Here is an 18,354-nt window from a genome sequence, read left to right on the forward strand (position 1 = left end):
TATTGCGAGAACAAAAAGAACAACTCTAAATCACTAAATTTTGTGATTTAAGGTTCATATTTCTTAATTAGAACATTCCCCTATATAGGATAAGGATCATTACAGAACACTAATTATTGCGAGAATAAAAAGAACAACTCTAAATCACTAAATTTTGTGATTTAAGGTTCATATTCTTAAATTTTATGTTTCTTACATTCATATGTGTATTATATATACATAAAAAATCATATATTTTTCCCTAAACATAGTCTACATACATGTAGGTAATTTAGCGTACACATAACCTACATGTGTGTAGGTTATTTAAAAACTGAAGATTTTTCATATTTTGTTTTAAATTCTAGTGTGAGAAACAATAAATCTTACATTTATAACATTTTCATTTACTTTTTAGAATTTTAGGATTGAAAAAATGAGTGATTCATTTTGTTCTGCGTGTTCTCGCAATATTTAGTGTTCTGCATAGAACCTTCCCTATATATATATATATATAGTGGAGGGTTCAAATGAGAAGAAACTTTTTGTAAGAATAAAAAAAGAACAAACTTCGACCAATAAGAATGCTTCATTTACTTCATTTAATTTTTGTGTTTAATATGAGTGTAAGGGTATATTGGTAAACTTAGATAGATCATTAATTGTTAGTCTTCCTCTTTAATAGCTAATTAAATTAAATTTGTAACTTATTTTCAAAAAAATATATATACCTTTTCAAAGAAGAAAAAAAATAATTTAAAGTGTAGGATAAATTATAATGTGTGTAGGATGAATTACAAGTTGTGTAGGATAAATTTCAACATGTGTAGGATAAATTTCAAAAACGTGTAGGATAAATTTTGATGTGTCTAGGCAAAAATTTTAGTGTGGAGGATGATAGTCTTTATGACTAATTAATTAGTCAAAGATAATAATAAATGAGATGAGATAAAAACTATTTAATGTTTTACAAATGTACCCTTTGTTTTCATCCAAAAAAACAAATATATATATCTAATAAAAGGTTCCATAAAATGTCACTTGTCAATTTCTAATGCAAAAGGTTCCATAAAATGCCACTTATCAATTTCTAAAGCAACTGAACTTTTAAAATACAAGTTATAATTTTGTCAATAAGCTTTTCAAATTCTACAAAAAAAAAAAAAACAAAAGAGTTAATTGCCAAAATCGTCCCTGAGGTTTGGGCACATTTGCCATTTTCGTCCAAAATGACACTTTTGTAGCAAATCGCCCCCAAGGTTTGTAACTTTTTGTCATTTTCATCCAAACCACTAACTTAGTTTATTTTTTTGTAAAGTTGAGGATATTTGGATGAAACTTACAAATATAAAACTATAGGGACGATTTTGGCAATTTACTCAAACCCTTTTTAATTTTTTTTATTTAATTATTTTTGTTACATATATAATAAAAAAGAATGTACATGGAGTTTTAGAAAAAAAAAATTAATAGTTTTGTCACATAATTTTTATAAATTTTCATCCAAATCACTAACTCAGTTTATTTTTTCTGTTAAGGTGAAGGATGTTTTAAATTTTATAAATTAAGACAGAAATTAAATTACAGTCTCTTTATATAAATCAGTTTTTTAAAGAGAAAACGTCATTGGTGTGCAACACATAACAATCGATTACAACTTTTAGTATTTATCAGTTGTAGAGATAGAAAAAAATTGTAAAATGTTATATATTTTTTAAATGTGTTGAGCACCTAGGAAATATTTTGGTAGAAATAAAATATTTATTTAATTAAGATTATGAGGGTAACTAACTAATACTTATTCTGAGTGGCTTGAGTAAAGACACTTTTGGTTCATAACATTATAATTACAATTTGGTGGGTAATTTTAAGGTTTGGTAACGATACGTTGTTTGATAAAGGGGGGGGGGGACTGGCTTCTGTTTTTTGTTAGAAGTGAATTTAAAAGAGAAGATGAATTACAAACTTGGTACATATGATAAGATTTTTTTATTTGACCTTTTTCAAAAAGGTCACCAGCATTTTAGTTTTATAAAATTTAGAGATTTAAGTAGATTTTATTTTTATAAAACTGATCTATATAAAAAATTATAAATTAATTTCTGTCTTACTTTATAAACATCCTTCGCCTTAATAGAAAAACTAACTTAGTTAGTGGTTTGATGAAAATTTATAAAAATTATGTAACAAAGCTATTATTTTTTTTCATATAAAAATTGCATGTATATTCTTTTTTATTATATATGTAACAAAATTAATTAAATAAAAAAATTAAAAGAGTTTGAGTAAATTGCCAAAATCGTCCATGTGGTTTTATATTTGCCAGTTGCATCCAAATATCTTCAACTTAACAGAAAAAATAAACTAAGTTAGTGGTTTGGGTGAAAATGTCAAAAAGTTACAAACATTGGGGGCAATTTGGTATAAAAGTGTAATTTTGGACGAAAATGACAAACCTGCCCAAACCTCAGGGACGATTTTGGCAATTAACTCAAAAACAAAATTTTAACTAATTTCTGGATTTTTTCTCAAATCACGAATGAATATATAAGAAATCAAAAACACAATTATCTTTCTCATCAATTTCTGGATTTTTCTCAAATCACCACAGAAGAAAAAAAATCAAAAGCTATTATCTTTTCCTTTTTCCAATTTTGAAGGTAACAACGAAATTGGTTTATATTTTTAATTAATCAACAAGTAATTAGATTTACTTTGGTTTTTAAATTGGATTTGGTTTATACTTTTTAATTAATCATCAAGTAATTAGATTTATTTTAGTTTTTAAATTAGAATTTAAAAAATCGTAATTAGTCCCTCTTTAAACTCTACAATTGAACTGCTCCTCTTTGTAGCTTCACATAAACTCTCATAATCACCACGACCTCTCTCTGCAACTTAACTCACACCAGGTAAGTTTTCTTATCTCTATTCTCTATGTAATCATTATTCTCGGTTTCATGACTACCATATGTGATTCCATATATAATTTTGTATTCACAAACATATTTATATCATATGTATATTAATTGTATGCTTGAAATTCCTTATCTAGATTTACCTATTTCGCTCAAGGTTACCAATTAATTGTTTATTACAGTGAGAAACCCTATCGGTAACGATGGCGATCGCGTTGTTTAGGAACATATCTTATCCATAAGTAATATTTGATAAAAGTCATGAATAGTTGCTATGTAAGATATGGTTGTTTTTGTAAGAACCAATTTTTTTTACGCATGGCCAACAATATGTGGCATTGTCTAGAGTAAAAAGTAAAGATGACCTTAAGCTTTTGATACTAGATGAGGATGGTTAAAATACAAACAAAACTACGAATGTCGTGTTTAAAGAAGTGTTTAGAAATTTGTAAATGTAATATGTATCTAGATTTTGTATGTTTTTATTTAATAAAAGTAATTCATTTATGTAAATTGGTTTACACATTATAATTTACATTATTTTTATCTTCAAGCCCGTGTAGTATACGGGCCTATAAACTAGTATATATATATATATATATATATATATATATATATATATATATATATATATATATATATATATATATAGGGTGGTTTTTAAATTCGTTCTCGCGATATTTAGGGTGAGGTTAGTGTAAAAATGGGTGGTTTTGTGAGAAGTGTAAGAAGCGTTTTAAGCCCCTAGATCTTGTAGTTAATGGTTGAGATCAAGAAGGGCTTAAAATGTAAATTATGTTTTATTTTTATTTTTTACTAATTTGGCTAGATTAGGGATAATAGTGTCTTTTTATATTCTATTTTTAAATAAAGAAACTGCCATCAACTTTAATGCACATGCAAGTTCCACCCATCTTTTTTGAACGTCAATAACTTTTTATAAGTAACGTTATTTTAAAAATAAATTACACCATAATAACGAGCTTTTTTTTTATCTTTGATATGAGTACCATATTGTTATATTTATATAGAAAAAAACTACGTATAGCATAATATGAAGCCTACTGGAATGCAGGTTTAACACACAATACGAAGAACATATACTGGAATGCAGGTGTAAAACACCATGAATGCATGTGTAAATGCAGGTTTAAAACACCATGCGAAAACATAAGAAGAACACATACTGGGCTGCAGGTTTAAAACACCATGAATTCAGGTTTAAAACACCATACGAAGAACATATACTGGACTGCAGGTTTAAAACACCATGAATGCAGATTTAAAACACCATACGAAGAACACATACTGGATTGTAGGTTTAAAACACCATGAATGCAGGTTTAAAACACCACACAAGATTTTCGCACAGAACAGAAAAGAAACCGTATTACAATGATGATGATAACTTCTTGCAATCTTGAAGATTTATACGAGATGAAAAATAAATCACAGATTCATAAATGATCATAAGAAAACAAATCGGAATCCTAAAATAACTCTCAGGTGGTTATGGGAATATTTATCATTTAATTGAATTATTGAGTAAATTACATTTTTACCCTCTTGAATTAATATAACTCAAGGACACATGTCAGCCCCACAATATTCTCACACTTCTCACACTCAAGCCCCTTTTTACAGGATCCTCAATCTATGGGGAGGATCAAATGAGAAGAAAATTATTGAAAGAAGAAAGGACATATTGGTAATATACTAATTCATTTATAACTCATCTCATGAATTTTACTCTCTTTAATTAATTAGTTAACTAATCATTAATTATCAAACATATAATCTACAAAACCTACACATATTAAAATTTTCCTACATATACCTTACACATTATAGAAGTTTATCCTACACACCTTGTAATTTATCTTACACACATTGTATTTTATTCTACACTTTATATTAAGTTATTTTTTAATTTGAAAAAGTTATATATTTTGAAAAGGAGTTACAAATTTAATTTACTTAGTTATTAAAGAGGAAGAATACAAATTAATGATCTATGTAAGTTTACCAATATACCCTTAAAAGCTAAGGGTGTAAGGGGTGCTCACCTAAGAGGTGAGTCCCCTCTCTTACGCCCAACCAATCCTCGTGTGCCACGTCAACTCCCCTCTTAAACTCCCCTAACACCCTAAATTGATGGCGGCACTCCCCTCTTAGGTGAATTGGTTTTTTTTTTTTTAAAAAAAAGGAAACTTTTGATTGGTCCCCTCTCCCTCTCTCCTCCCCCTCTCTTCGGCAGCTCCCCACCGGTTTGTTGCCTCTCTCTACCTCACCGCTATGTTGGCGGCACCATCACTAATCGGCAAGAGGGGTACCCGAATGGTTTTCGGTGGGTACCCCGCCCACCCTAAGGAAAGAAGACTTACTAGTTCAGAGGAGGACTTTAAAGATCAGAAGAGAAGGCTTGAAATGCAGAAGAAAGCTCTGTAGGATCGTGTCGCGACCCGAACGAGTCGTTCAGAGGAAATTCTATCAAATACAGGTGCGGAAAACAAGTATTTGACTTAGGAACAACTAACAAATCACTTTAAACTTCTATTTGCATTGATTTCTGACAGTTTACATTCAAATCCTGGACCGGCAGCACTTCGGTACAGTTTTCACGAACGTTACAAATGTTTCGCTTTAACTGCTATTTATATGTGTTGAGGTTTCGCTTGAACATACATGTCGTTCAAGCGGAACCTTCAACTGACATTGAAGCGAACATTGAAGCGAACCTATCAAAGTCACTACAAGCGAAACCTTCTACCTATGACCATACAAGCGAAACCTATGACAGTCACTTATACAATCTCCTGTTTTCTCGAATAACGTGCCATGATCTAACACTCTAAGACTAAGACTCGATCCAAGACGAAGTCAACAGATGTAGTGCACCAACAAGCTCTCACACTTAGACTTATGATTGTTTTAAGATAGTGTGAGTAGAAATGGCACACAAGGAGGCTATTTATAGCCAAGCCAAGATCAAGAGGGGATGATAAGTGTCTATGGAGGTCCTAGGGACTGATAAGTGTCCCTTGATGTGTCAAATGCAGGTTCAAGGTGGCAAGATTGTGAGATAGGTGGCAAAATGTTGAACTAGGCTGCTGCCAACCATGATTCTGCTGTCTAGGGACCCTTGCGGACCGCAAGGGATACCCCATACAGTCGAGCGCTTTAGAATTTCCAAACACCCCTTGCGGACCACAAGGGGTTTCCCATATGGTCCGCAAGGACCTCTGGTCCAGGAATTTTTTTATTTTTGATAGCTTTCGTCCCTCGACTTCGTAGTTTCCCTTTTTGATGATTCTAACCCCTCTATTTCAACGTTTTGAATTATGTGAAGGGTTTCTAGACACGTGTCACTTTAGGATTTGATCCATAAATTACTGAGGTGCCACATGGGGTTAGTAGGAGGATCATTGAACTGCCACCTAGGACCATCAAGATCCTAAACACCATAACCCATGGCCCTAGGCTCATCAAGATCTCCACGAGCCTCCTTTTTCTTCTCCTTCTCTCTTCATTTAATTGTGCTGGTGGATGAGGGTGTTGTGGAGGATCATCACCACACCGCATAGGGTGGTGATGAAGGATAGTGATGGAGGGGATGATGATGGTTATGGGGTTTTGGCTCATCACCGTACCTACCAGCCTAACACGTTGGTTACATGGGCGGATGTAAAGAGGAACAAGGGGTAGCCTCCGCTACCGCTTGGTCGGAAAATTTTTGACGTTTTTAGTGTAAATTTTGCAAAAATTTGACGTTTTTTTGATTTCGTTACCGCCTATTTATAAAACGTTACCGCTTGGTCGGAATCCTAGATCCGCCACTGGTTGGTTAACACTACATGCATATACTTATTAAAGTGCTTGTACTTTCCTATTTAAAATTGAACTTATAAATTATTTTTTTTTAAACTTTTAACTTCAATTTTATAAATCAAATTTACTTGGTGCTCGTTTTGTGAAATATAATGAACTTGGAATTAAACACTATAAATAAGCAACATGTTAGTGCATATATGTGTTGTAAGTTAGGCTTTGGGAGTTTTTCAAAAAAAAAATGAAAATTTTTCTTTTTACCTCTAAAGTTTTAAAGTTTGACAATTTAAGTTTAAACTTCTAATCTTTGTTTCCTTTTTAACCCTAAAGTTTTAATCTTTGACAAATTACCCTAAAACTTTAATCTTTGACAATTTAAGTTTAAAATTTTTCATCTTTCTTTCCTTCTTAACCCTAAAGTTTTAATCTTTGACAATTTAAGTTTAAAGTTTTAATCTTTGGTAATTTAACCCCTTTGATTAATTTGATTTTTTACTTCTAATTCAAACGTTTCCATCTTTTGCGATTTAACCAATTTGATTTTTTTTTACTTATATGTTGTAATCTTGGCTTTGGGGGTTTTTCAAAGAAAAAATGGTTATGCATATGGTTATTGTAACCTTGGCTTTGGGGCTTTTTCAAAAAAAAAAATGATTTTTTTTACTTTTCACCCAAAAGTATTTCATAAATTACTTTTAACCCAAAACTATTTGTTTTTTATTTTTTTTACTTTTAACACAAAACTTTTTATCTTTTGCAATCTATCCTCACAACTTTTTTACTGTCAACTTTGGTCCTTTATAGTTTTCATTTTCCGCAAATTTTTCGCTTGATGCTTCGTTCTGAATTTTGTGACTTAAAACATCGCAACGTGCGTCTATGGTTTAGCATTTTTCGCGTTTCGTTCTAAACGTTGTGAGTTAACACGACGCAACGTGCGTGTGTGGGTGAACGTTTTTACATCGTCTATTTTTTCCCGTTTGACAGGTTCAACATAATGCGCGCGTCCTAAATCGACTTAGTTATAACTAAAGAATCCCCGCCGCATTGCGGCGGGTCGTAATTCTAGTTAGAAATAAAATTGAGATTGTTATTAAAAAGATTTCTTTCAAATCCATAATGTGTTTAGTTTGTATAACATCAATAGAACTGATATGTAAAATATATAAAATAACATAACTAACTTGTATTCAGAAAAAAAAGATGTCAACCGACCATTTAAATTCAATTCAATTCATTTTTTTAAACGAACAATATAAGTAATGAAGTTAACATTCCAATTCCAATTTCAATTCCAATTCCAATTCTATTCATAATCCATTCCATTAAAATCAAACACTATACTTTTTAATTCTATATATTTGACTGAAGAATAGAAAAATAAAAATCATAAAATCACAAAATGCCTAAGAAAGAACCATACAAGACGTGCCACGTGTAAAGCGTGAGTTGATCCGGCCAGCCGGTCCAGGCGATATTTCGATAGGCAATCACAAAAATATCTGGTTCACACAAATATCAACAACCAAAAAAATATCTGACCTCCAACGTGGACCTAATATGACGTGGTTCCATCCTTATCTCATACCACGTGTAAAAGCATATGCCAGCTGGCACTTCCTTTTTAATTCTTCTGCCTTTTGAACGCCCTTTTTTCCATAATTCATTTCCTCAACCAGAAAATATCCAAATCTACAGTTTTCTCTCACATTTTTTTTTAAAAAAAATCTCTCTAACAGATATTATTATTTTATTATATGGAAGATAAAGTTTTTTCTCCGGCGACGGAGACGGTGGTTCAGGCGAGTTCTGCGGCATCTGAGATGACCGGCGACGATGCGGTAGTGAGTGATTTTGTGGAGTATTGCTTTTTCTTTGATTATATATGTTTTGAATGACGTTTGATTTGGATTTATAATTTTAAGATCTGTTTGTTTTTGTGTTTTCTGATCTGAATGAAGGCTATTCTTCGCTCGGTTGATTTGAATTGTCATTTATAGTTTATATTTGCGTTAAGTCGCCCTGATGGCCGGCGGTATGCGCATATAATATATATATATATATGTATGGGCGCTCGGGGACAAAAGTGAAACTGCACAACTTTTAACGTTATTTTACTAATTTTGTGAAAATAACGTTAAAAGAGGGGATGGTTAATTATGCATCATGTGGTGACGTTGATAGCCGAAAGACAAGGGAGTACATGCACTAATCGGTCTTTGTCTTAATTGCTGAGTGTTATGTACCTTATATCCAAGGCTTGATGCAAAACTACTATCGAGCCGGGTCTCACTAGAAGCAGCCTCTATTCTTAACGGGTAGAGGTACTCATCAGACCCTACCTTAGTTTTGCTATTGGTGGGATTTACTGAGTATGATGATGATTTGTGTTAAGCGGTTAAAACTTGCTGCCTTAATATTTTTGTGTCTGTGTGTTATGTTTAGCAAATTAAGAATTCATCGTTTGTAATGAATTTGCAATCATCTGGTGATTTTCCATTGTTATGTTAGGTATGCGTAGGAGTGTGCAAAGTTCGGTTCGGTTTTAATCCATAACGGAACTTTTTGGTTACTGGAAATGTGAAGTTTTGGTTAGGTGGAGTGTTTTGTGTTGATTTGGGAGAAGTTGGTGATAGTTGGTTCAAAACAAGCTAACTATTGAGTTTTTTGCTGGATAACTAATAGCTTAGTGCTTGTTTAGCGTTAAATGTTTGTTTTTGTATACTTCTGAAAGGAGGATTAGTCATCTATCTTGTTGTTGTTTACATGAATTAAGAGATGGTGTTTGTGCTCGACTGTTATCGAGATCATATTTAAATTCATAGTGTAACTTAAAGAATCAACAAGATCGATGACTAATCCTCCTTTCAGAAGTATCTTGTTCATGTGATTACGAGTGACGCTTTTATTCGGCTGACGAATATGTGTGCCCAATTCTTTATGCTCTACTATTTTTATCACATGAGATGCTCACTAAAACTTATTGTATCAGGACTCGCATGAAAATGCATCATCGAAATGGACCAATGAGAAACATAATTTATATCTAAAGTCGATAGAAGCATCATTCGTTGACCAGTTATACAACTCTTTGGATATGCTAAGTCGTCAAACACAAATTACCAACCGCTCAGACGCTTGTATCTCATCTGGCCAGGTTTAAAATCTGACTCATTTCTACATTATTTACTCCCTTATCCTATTTATATTTATAATTTTATATACCTCATCAAAAACTAGTTTATTTGTTCCCACCTTATGATAAATATTCATTCCAGTGTAAGGTTCTTCGCCGCGGTTGTTGGTCAAAGAAAAGTTTCAACAGAGAAAAGTTTCAGGGTTATTGGATCCAGCATTTCAAAAAGGGGTCCTGCAAAAGGCTATCTTTAACTGCACTGCAATATCCTGTAACCGAGTCTAAGTTGGATCAACATGCTATCGTTGCAGAGGTGACGGATCAAAATTTTGTTGAAGACACATCATGCAGCAGGAAAAGAGCGAGAGTTTCTAAGTACGATCACGCAAGTAATGATCAGGTAATTTGAGCAGTTTCTGTATCAACGAAGTTGGTTTTTAAAGTCACGTTCCATGTTTTTACTCGAAGTTATTTTATCACCAGGTTGTTCCTCAACGTACTTCTGCCGCAACAACTGAAGTCCCCGACAGTTATGTTTCACCGAAAAAGTAAGGCTCGAATCTCAAATCAGCTTCTTCGCATAATCGCTATTGGTGGTAATAAAAGTACACAAAACGAGAGGTGTTGTAGCCACTTCTAGGTGACCGCTTATAAGTTTTTAACCCATGTTACGCTCGTAAGACTTGGTAATGCATGGTGCAACTCCCAAGTATGTAGATTAGATGATAACGAGAGTCAAGGACGTTTGACTCCGAGTTGGAAAATCAAGATAGTTAGGTTGATCATCAATTGGTTTGTTCATTTTTGTTATATTTTTTACTTCGCTGTAATCGTGCATATTCGTTTCCATCATGTGATCGATCAGTAGCATGGGTATCTATTCTTGTTGTTGGTTCATCCACGACTCTTACTGTCATGTTGACCCCACAACTCGACTCAGTCACTCAGCGGGTCAATGAAGTCAAATAATAAATGGATATTTGACTTTTCTTGTAACAAATATATAGTTTTATTCATTTATACATAATGATTAATTTTTCATTCTTTATTTTGTAGCCTACAAAATTAAAAACATTAGCATGGATTGAATTACATATAACACCATGCAAGTTGTATCTAAACTATGATCTGCAGGTGGCAAAATTTAGGCACATTACCGGATCGTCTTGTTTTATTAAGCAGCAGGAGCCGGTGCAGGGGCTGTATATTTTTCTATAGCCGCTTTAATCCGTTCCTTATCTCTGGTAGGAAAAGCTTCCAATAGGATCCCATTTTTATAGAAATGAAAGAGAGGAACCGTCTGTTATAATTGAAAATAAACTCAGATTACAGAATAACCGAGAAAAATAATATTTGGACTTTGGAGGAAGGAATTTTGAACATGTTAAATATATAGCACCTTAATTCGAAGTCGTTCTGCTATATCCGATTGCTCATCATATTCATCAATCACCTGCAGAATGTATCACAAAACCATGAGTTACACGAGTAGATAAAATAGTTACTTTAAGGACACTCGAGTACAAGAAGGTAGATATTCGAATCTTATCAGCATAGTATGCATTTGTAGAATCATTTTGTGTTATTATCAGGCATATACGCGAATAAAAGTAGATACGCAACTAAAACTTGGCATATCTCATGGCTATATGCGGGAAATAGTTCTGACATGATCATAAAGATATAAAACACCCGCGGACATTGTTTAAGCAAAACAGTAATAGAGATGAGCAAAACTCACATTATGCTTTAAGAAGATAACTGCAGCCTCCTCATCACCTGACCCTTTGCACAATTTTGCGAAACCCTGTTCAATATACTTGCAACTACCACATGAAGTGCGATAGAAGTCGACCACAACCAATGTATTAGCCTTTTTCGCTTTCTCTAGAACTGTGAGTAGTTCCTCATCCTTCTTGATTTCTCTGACACATTCGACGGGGCAGAGCTCCTCATCTTCATCTAACAACTCTTGTGGGTCCCCGTTCGCCACACACTCGACTCGCTGAGAGTGGATCTGCAGCCTACGATAGTGTGAAACCGCGCCTCTGTTATCACACCGAGTTTGTTCCTTCAAGCGGCATGCTCTCATGGAACATTTATCCGGAAAAGTTGACGGGTTTTTAAACTCGGTTTGCGTGTTCTGAATGTTAACTTTAGGAAAACTTATCAGGGTTTGGTGAATCATGGTTCTATGCTTCTGCAATGAAGTTTGTATGGACCAAGACATTGGATTTACTGTGCTAAAAACCCAGAGAAGAGAGGTGGCAGATGTTCTTCACCCCTTGTATCTTGCAAAAACCAAGGATAATGCACAACTTATTTTTGAAACATCAACTGTAACAAGTAAAAAATAAAAGTATGAATTCTTTTGATCAATTCATTGTCATGAATAGGTAAATCTCTAGGGGTAAATGAAACAGATTATGCCAATTATGGGTGTTTATAAACCGTTAAAACCTTCAGAAGTGTCTAGAACCGAATTCGGCTCGTTTGAGATTTTTTTTAAGGTTCGGTTTTGCGGTTTAAATGTTAAGAACTTGAAACTAACCTCTATTACTTATTTAATAGTGTTGTAAACAAGCGGAGCCACCCATGAGTTACTCAATATCGGCTCATGAAAAACTCGAATCACCTATGAGTTACTCAATATCGGCTCATGAAAAACTCGAATCAAGACAAGCTCAAGCTTTTATCGAGGCTTATTTAATAAACAAGCATGAGCTCAAGCTTCACATATTGAGCTTGAGCCGGCTCGCGAGTCTCAACGAGGTTTTCTTTTATATAATTTTTATGTGATATCCTAAATATAAATTTATATAATAACTTTTATTATAAAGAAAATTATGATGAAAATAATTAAATAATATATATATCAAATTTTATATAAAAATTATAATTATAAATATTGAGTTAACTTCCGTTTTGCTCCCTGTGGTTTGGTCACTTTAACGGTTTCGCCCCAATCATTTAAAAACGGCCATTTTCCTCCTTAATGTTTCGATCTTGTCGCCAGTTTGCTCCCCGGCTCTAACTCCATCCATATTGTATGTGTTAACTGGAAGGGTATTTTGGCAATTTCAAGTATAACATAATGGTACTTGGATCTTGTATGTTAACTTGAAATTTCAAAAATACCCTTTCAGTTAACATACAATATGGATGGAATTAGATCCGGGGAGCAAACTGGCGACAAGATCGAAACATCAAGGAGGAAAATGGCCGTTTTTTAATGATTGGGACAAACCGTTAAAGTGACCAAACCACATGAAGCAAAACGGAAGTTAACTCATAAATATATAAATATATATATATATATATATGTAAATAAAAAAATTATTATAAACAAGCAAAGCCCGAGCCTGACAAACTTCATAGGAACCGAGCTCGAGCTTTAGAAGCTTGAGCTTTAGAAATAAAACTCTTAACTAGCCAAGCTCGATCTCTCTTAAAGTTAAACAAGTTGAGCTCTAGCCTGGCGAAAACAAATAGAGCCTCATGCACATACTCACTATCTTATCTTAAACAGCAATATAGAAGCTATACTTTGATTATTGAAACATGAAAGTAGGTAACTGAAGATTCCGGCGATGTGAGAGTGGAAATAGTACCTGTTAGGCGGCGGAGGGAAGCGGTGGCGACGGCGGAGCAGTTGTTGTTGACGATAAAATGAGAGCAAAAGTCAGTTACATTCATCACCGCACACTTCTGCAGCTCATATCAGCCACTCGCTCCAATATTCCACAGTTGAAAAATCATAATTTTGAATATTGTTTTGTTATGTTTGGAAACTAGCCCACTAAAGTTTTGAAGTTTTTATTCTGAACACTATAGTTTTCTAACTTCCTTTTTATGTCGGTTTTTATGAAATGTAGATGGTAAGTTTTAGATTAGCCTTTCCAATTGTAGAAGTTACCCTTAACTAGGCATCACATAACACTATTCGGTGTTGAAAAGGTGTGACACGTGTCTGGCACGTTAGCAGATGGGGAGTTTTATTCTTCAAGCCTCAAAAATCATGAGTGGAAGGGGTTGAAAACAAATCAATTAAATTAAACAAAAATTATTTATATTAATTAAACCAATGAAGACAATAACAATTCTACTAAAAATATAAAATTAATTTTTTTTACATATTTTAATTATCATCCTCGTCGTCGTTTATTGCGGAAGATTTCAAATGTGTTTGATGTGCCGTCAATTATACATATTTTTAGTGCATAATCATCTCTCCTAAATCTAAGTACTTCAATGACTTTTTAATTACAAATACAACATAATCGTTCCAATTTGACAAATGCAGGTTTCCAAGGTCTCGTGATGAAAAGAAGTGAAAAACGAGCATAAACAAAGTAAAAATATAAGATTCTAAGGAAATCAGCAAGTTGCCAGATAAGCATAGTCATGCCAGGCTATAGGCACAGCCGTGCACAACACCAAGAAGCACAAAGTCACCAAGTCAACCCAGGAAATGGTCAACAGAAGTCCACCAGGAGGCAGGCACGGTCGTGCCTACCATGCACACCCGTGCTCCAGAAGAGACAAATGTTGGAAGCTTCGAGAACCGACCAGAATGTTACTTGTTTAAGCCTTGTCAGGACACATGTCCAAGCATGGCCATGCCTATCCATGCACGCCTGTACCTATAATGAAATTGCAACGGATCGCTCAAGAAAAGGACAAGCAATGTCGAGGATCAGCACCAAGCATGACCATGCCCCCTAGGCACGCCCTTGCTCACCTAGCCTCTTCCAGCCTACAAATAGAGGGCCTTGGCTGCCCATATTCACCATCCCATTTCACCCATTCCTCTTCACGTTTCACACACTTACTCTCTGATCTTGGGAGGCCATAAAAGAGTTTAGGGCCACTCTAAAAAAACACTTGTAATAGCTTAGTTTGAGAGAGAAAGAAAGAGAACTTGTAATCAACAACCCCTCTTCAAGTTGTTTGATCTTACCATACTTGATCTATCATGATCCACTCTATGATCATTATTTGTGGACAAGTTATGGCCAATATTGGCTAAACCCTTTGTGTTGCTTGGGTTGAAGATGAAGTTTGGTATGAATTAAATGTTTAAATTTTGGCAAAGAAATGTGTTGTGCCTTTGATAATTCCTTCTACTCTTCTTCTTTCGTAATGAGCTTGTGATTGTTTTGGTCTTTGATCTTGTGTGAGTTCTTGATAACCAAATGAGGTGAAGCTTATTAGTACACTCATGGCGTGTAACAACCCATGTACTAATAAGAAAAATCCCTAGTTAAGAACGTATATAAGTTTTACATCAATCGACTCGTATCATCGTTATGATCAAAAGCCCTAAAAGATTTGTTTGTAATTTGGAAAAAAAAGTAACTCCATTAAGTTTTTTTAGCGGGGGACCGGTGGAGGAAAAATAGGTGTAAGGTTGGACTGGCAGGGGGAATATTAAAAAGTGTGACTGCCAATGGCCAATGACGTCTACTAGGGATTATTACAGACCAATTTCGCTTACGTTAAATACTATGTTAAAAACTCGTGTATTAACTAAGTGAATAATGTAAATGTTAAACATTTAGTAACAAAGATTTAGAAATATAAAATGACATTTTGAGATGAAACATATTCACAGAAATAAGATATAAAATACGAATGAGTAAAACAAGAGAAACTATAAAAAATAAATGGACTCAAAGAATTGTTACACGTGACACAACCTGTTACTTGTTTATTTGGTGTAGTTTGGGGCTGCAAACGAACCGAACTTTCAGCAAACAATTCGTGAACTATTTGGAAAGAAGTTCGTTTGTGTTCGTTCATTTAATAAAGAACGTACACGAACAGGAAATTTTGTTTGTTTAGTTAAATGAACAAACATGAACATATGTTGTGTTCGCTCATTTATGTTCTTGAACATTCGGTAATGTGTTTGTTTATGTGCGATAGTCCATTAGGGTTTATTATTTTAGCATATTATTTAAATAATTAAGCCTTCTATTTTGGTCAAAAAATATGTTTAAGGATAATGTAACCAAATTTGTTTGTGAGATAGAGTCCTTGATTGAATGAAACAAATAATACGTTAAACATATAGCTAATGCACGATGATTTATACAAGGAAAAGCCCTTGATCATTAGTAGATCGCCGGCACAAAAACCTCGGGTGGTGAAAACTATTAACTACCAACTATATTAAACAATGAATATGAGTACAACTTCGGATGTTGGTTGAGTGTGATACAAAGTAAAATCGCTAAGAGTGTTTGAGTGTGAGCTTTTTGCTTGTTGTGCGTGTATGCGAATGTGAATTGTTAGCTAAAAACACTAGATCAACCCTTTTGAATAACAATAACAACTAAGTCCGATTTAGTCGCTTGACCACGTTCGTGTTCATAACCATTTAATAATAGTCACGTGCTAGCTCCTAGTAACCTATTGATGTGTGTAAAATGCAACATATAAATTACATCAAATAAGGCATAAAACTAACCCTTTTTGAGTACTAATGTTGGAAAAAGAGTGTTTTTGTCTTCCTTTTGTATTTTCAGGATGAAATGAGCTCAAATTCACAAAAGAAGCAAAAAGACAGCTAATTCTAACATAAATACAAGAAAAGGAACAAAAGTGGATTGCCCGAACCCTCAACGGCATCCTCCCAAGCAGAGAAGAGAAAACAGAAGACTGAACACGCCCCGTGCTCAGCCAGCACGGGGCCGTGCCCAAGAAGCAGCAGAAAAGACAAACCTATAGAAGCTTCTATTGCCCACCACGGGGCCGTGTCCAGTGAGCACGGGGGCGTGGCGAAAGTACAGCAGGCGCATTAATTGTAATTGCGAATTACAATTAATGAAGAGAGAGAGAGTGTCAGACGGGCACGGGGGCGTGTCCAGCGGACACGGGGCCGTGCCCAGCCTTCTGTTCAGCCTATAAATAGGAGTGCTTGGTTTCATTTCAACTCATCCCTTGGCACACCACCTCTCTCACACTTCATCCACCACCCACCACCACCATAACACCATCATCCACCACCATCATCCATTGTCCATCGTAGAGTGTGTGAGTCGTCTCGGGATCCAAGATTGATCGTAAGAGTTCTTGACAATCAAAGGCCATGTTTGCCTAAGTCTCTTACATCACTTGGTGAAGACAAGTATTTAGTATAATACTTTTTATTTTTAATCTTTTGCACTTTTTATTTGGTTTTGTATTAATGACTTTAATAACTAGTTGCTTATGTTGAAGGTGATCTTTCCTTATCGTTTGTTCGTGGTGTCTTGGCATTATTTTACTGTCTATATAAAATAAAAGATTTTCACCATTCATATCTCCACGGTCTATATGGAGGTATGTTGGCTACCTGGTCGGGGGTTAAAGGAACGGTTTGGTAAGGGTCTTGCCCTTGTTCAGCGTTTAGAGGTCCTGCAAGGGACCTGGATCAATTTTAGTAGGATCTCCTTCAATATCCATAGGTATTGGATGGCGGGGATCCAAACTCTTTGACCCCCTCATAAGTTAACTACTATTAATACTATAACCCGGCTATTTAGGACTGTATCCCTGCTGACTCAGACTACTTAGCCGAGGGTAACGTCACCGCCAAAAGCGGGGCCTACCACAATTTGCATTAATAACTTAATTCATTATCTTCCAATAATCCAACCCTTTTGGATTGTATCCTTGCTGACTCAAACTACTGGGTTGAGGGTAACGTCGCCTTCAAAAGAGGGGCCTACTACAATAACTAAGATAATCTCTTAAACAAGTGCAAAAGTGCAAAAATAATCAAAGGTTATACTAATACACGAGTCGGATCCAAGTGATTCATCTTGTCTATTTGTTTTTATTTTATTTTTATTTTTCAGCATTTAGTTAGTTTTTATTTTCTTAGTTTAAAAATCTTTTCTAACTTTTTGATTTGATTAGACGTTGAGGATAAACCGGTACTAAAAGCTCTTGTGTCCTTGGACGACCTCGGTATCTTACCAACACTATACTACGTCCACGATGGGTGCCCTTGCCCATATGTGTGTTTAGTGTTAGTGAATATCGTGTTTTATAAATTTAAAACTTGGCTAAAAGTGTAAAAAGGGCTTAAATATATATCTAAAATTATACACACACTGACACGCATCAAGTTTTTGGCGCCGTTGCCGGGGACACAAGGATTTTAAGAAAGCTTAAAATCAACGGCCTAATCAGTTTTTCAAAACCTTTTTAAAACGCGCACACATTTTTCTGCATTTTAGTTTAGTTTGAATTTACAGTAGCCTGAACACGGGGCCGTGCTCACTGAACACGCCCCCGTGCTGCATATTTTTAGGTAGATACCCAGATACAGAGTCTGAACACGGGGCCGTGCTCACTGAACACGCCCCCGTGTCCAAAGTGACCAGTAACTTTAATTAAAACGCCCAGATACAGATCCTGACCACGGGGCCGTGTTCACCAGACACGGGGCCGTGTCCAGCTTCTGTTTCCGTCTTTGTTTTTGTTTTCTGGTCCCGAGACTCG

General features: G+C 34.7%; 2 protein-coding genes across 4 annotated transcripts; one reads left to right on the plus strand and one right to left on the minus strand.

Moving 5' to 3' along the window:
* Positions 1-8,388: 8,388 nt before the first annotated feature.
* Positions 8,389-10,739, plus strand: LOC110908865 (cold-regulated protein 27). Of its 2 annotated transcripts, none has more exons than XM_022153862.2 (4): positions 8,389-8,569; positions 9,718-9,882; positions 10,004-10,261; positions 10,345-10,739. In XM_022153862.2, the coding sequence occupies exons 1-4, from the start codon at positions 8,483-8,485 to the stop codon at positions 10,411-10,413; spliced, it is 579 nt and encodes a 192-aa protein (XP_022009554.1). In that variant the 5' UTR covers positions 8,389-8,482; the 3' UTR covers positions 10,414-10,739. The 2 variants fall into 2 exon arrangements, with proteins under 2 accessions (XP_022009554.1, XP_022009555.1); XM_022153863.2 differs by having other exon boundaries at positions 8,389-8,566.
* Positions 10,740-10,846: 107 nt separating this feature from the next.
* On the minus strand, positions 10,847-13,629 carry LOC110908864 (thioredoxin-like 4, chloroplastic). Of its 2 annotated transcripts, none has more exons than XM_022153860.2 (4): positions 13,473-13,629; positions 11,603-12,198; positions 11,261-11,314; positions 10,847-11,161 (listed from the first exon to the last, which is right to left on the minus strand). In XM_022153860.2, exons 2-4 carry the CDS (start codon positions 12,089-12,091, stop codon positions 11,036-11,038), a joined length of 669 nt encoding a protein of 222 aa, XP_022009552.1. In that variant the 5' UTR covers positions 12,092-12,198; positions 13,473-13,629; the 3' UTR covers positions 10,847-11,035. The 2 variants fall into 2 exon arrangements, with proteins under 2 accessions (XP_022009552.1, XP_022009553.1); XM_022153861.2 differs by having other exon boundaries at positions 11,603-12,152; positions 13,473-13,624.
* Positions 13,630-18,354: the final 4,725 nt, after the last annotated feature.

This window comes from Helianthus annuus, chromosome 16 (assembly GCF_002127325.2).
Source record: "Helianthus annuus cultivar XRQ/B chromosome 16, HanXRQr2.0-SUNRISE, whole genome shotgun sequence".
NCBI lineage: Eukaryota > Viridiplantae > Streptophyta > Magnoliopsida > Asterales > Asteraceae > Helianthus > Helianthus annuus.

Excerpts from the sequence above, each read along its gene's own strand:
- LOC110908864 (XM_022153860.2), bottom strand. The coding sequence starts at position 12,091 with ATGTCTTGGTCCATACAAACTTCATTGCAGAAGCATAGAACCATGATT. Across the intron at positions 11,315-11,602 it reads TTATCTTCTTAAAGCATAAT|GTGATTGATGAATATGATGA; the intron begins GTGAGTTTTGCT and ends TACATTCTGCAG. Across the intron at positions 11,162-11,260 it reads CAGAACGACTTCGAATTAAG|ACGGTTCCTCTCTTTCATTT; the intron begins GTGCTATATATT and ends CAATTATAACAG.
- LOC110908865 (XM_022153862.2), top strand. The coding sequence starts at position 8,483 with ATGGAAGATAAAGTTTTTTCTCCGGCGACGGAGACGGTGGTTCAGGCG. Across the intron at positions 8,570-9,717 it reads TGACCGGCGACGATGCGGTA|GACTCGCATGAAAATGCATC; the intron begins GTGAGTGATTTT and ends TTATTGTATCAG. Across the intron at positions 10,262-10,344 it reads ATCACGCAAGTAATGATCAG|GTTGTTCCTCAACGTACTTC; the intron begins GTAATTTGAGCA and ends TTTTATCACCAG.